Source organism: Berghia stephanieae, chromosome 1 (assembly GCF_034508935.2).
Source record: "Berghia stephanieae isolate SIO BIC M18660-M18661 chromosome 1, UCSD_Bste_1.3, whole genome shotgun sequence".
NCBI classification, from domain to species: domain Eukaryota; kingdom Metazoa; phylum Mollusca; class Gastropoda; order Nudibranchia; family Aeolidiidae; genus Berghia; species Berghia stephanieae.
The window spans coordinates 145,849,416-145,850,735 of NC_088360.1; the positions used below are offsets into that span (position 1 = coordinate 145,849,416).

At 29.7% G+C, this 1,320-nt stretch overlaps 1 protein-coding gene across 1 annotated transcript in view; it reads right to left on the bottom strand.

Moving 5' to 3' along the window:
• LOC144963437 (E3 ubiquitin-protein ligase FANCL-like) overlaps window positions 1–321 on the bottom strand; it is a 17,996-nt gene extending 17,675 nt beyond the window's left edge. The window contains exon 1 of the mRNA XM_078897500.1: window positions 1–321. This exon is cut by the window's left edge and continues 63 nt beyond it. Within this exon, the coding sequence (XP_078753626.1) occupies window positions 1–27 (27 nt within the window). The 5' untranslated portion in view covers window positions 28–321.
• Window positions 322–1,320: the final 999 nt, after the last annotated feature.

The following is a 1,320-nucleotide window of genomic DNA, read 5'->3' on the forward strand; positions in this document are numbered from 1 at the left end:
TGGCATCGTTTTTAACATATCCATCATAACAGGCCTTTACTTTATAAGACTTGAGTCTGAGCCTTCACTTATAGTGTCTAGACTGAACTGTTTAACGTTTTTCACAGTATTACTAGTTACTAGGTCGTGGTTGATGATTTGAGCCATCCATCCATCATCGATTCACGGCGCTCACAAACCTCAGTCAGCCTCAATCTGTCGTCGAAATATTCAGATTTTTGAAATCATATTCTCTTTACGTGCCTAAAAATTACAATTCATGCAGGTCTTCGGATAAGTTAATAAACCGTACATCAAATTTTCCGCTTATTCTCCGAAAGTGAAAGTAGAAAGTAAAAGTAGAATTTGTTTACATTAGGGCGTGTTTCAAACCAACAAGGTGTTACATAAAATATATTATATTATCCATCGTGAACAAATACGAGAGAACTTCATGATGATGATGATGATGATGATGTGGTGATGATGATGATGATGACTATTATTATTATTTATTATTATTATTATTATTATTATTATTATTATTATTATTATTATTATTTATTATTATTATTATTATTATTATTATTATTATTATTATTATTATTATTATTATTATTATTATTATTATTATTATTATTATTATTATTATTATTATTATTATTATTATTATTATCTATTATTATTTATTATTATTATTATATTATTATATATTATTATTATTATTATTATTATTATTATTATTATTATTATTATTATTATTATTATGATGATGATGATGATGATTCAACATTTAACAAAATTAAAATTGAGCTTTATATAGCGCAATATCCACTTGTGCTCAAAGCGCTTTACAAGGGGTCCCTGGTCAACAGCAACATTTAACATGTAGGACGGGACATGACGCCTGTTAGGCGATATTACAATTTTTCGGACAGAGACAACGCTGTTAACGGCCAGGTATTCATTTTACACCTGAGTACGGTGAGAGAATTTGAGTAAAGAGCCTTTTCCAAGGACTCAACTATACGCCGAGCGCGAGGCTCGAACCCAGGAGGTGGTGATGTATAACAGAAGGGGTATAATTTTTCCCCCATGAATACTTTTAATAATTTTATTTGCCCTATTCTGAAAAACAAAAACAAAAAAAAACAAAAAAACAAAAAAAAACAACAACAACAACAACAACAACAAAAAACGACAACAACAACAAAACAACAACAACCCCAGACACATTTTTTTTAGATTGTCTAAAAAACTCGTCCTTCAAATATCGATCGATTGAAATGGCCTTGATCTTCCCAAAAACTCTCAACTCTGGGGCTGGAGTCGAGAAGGTAA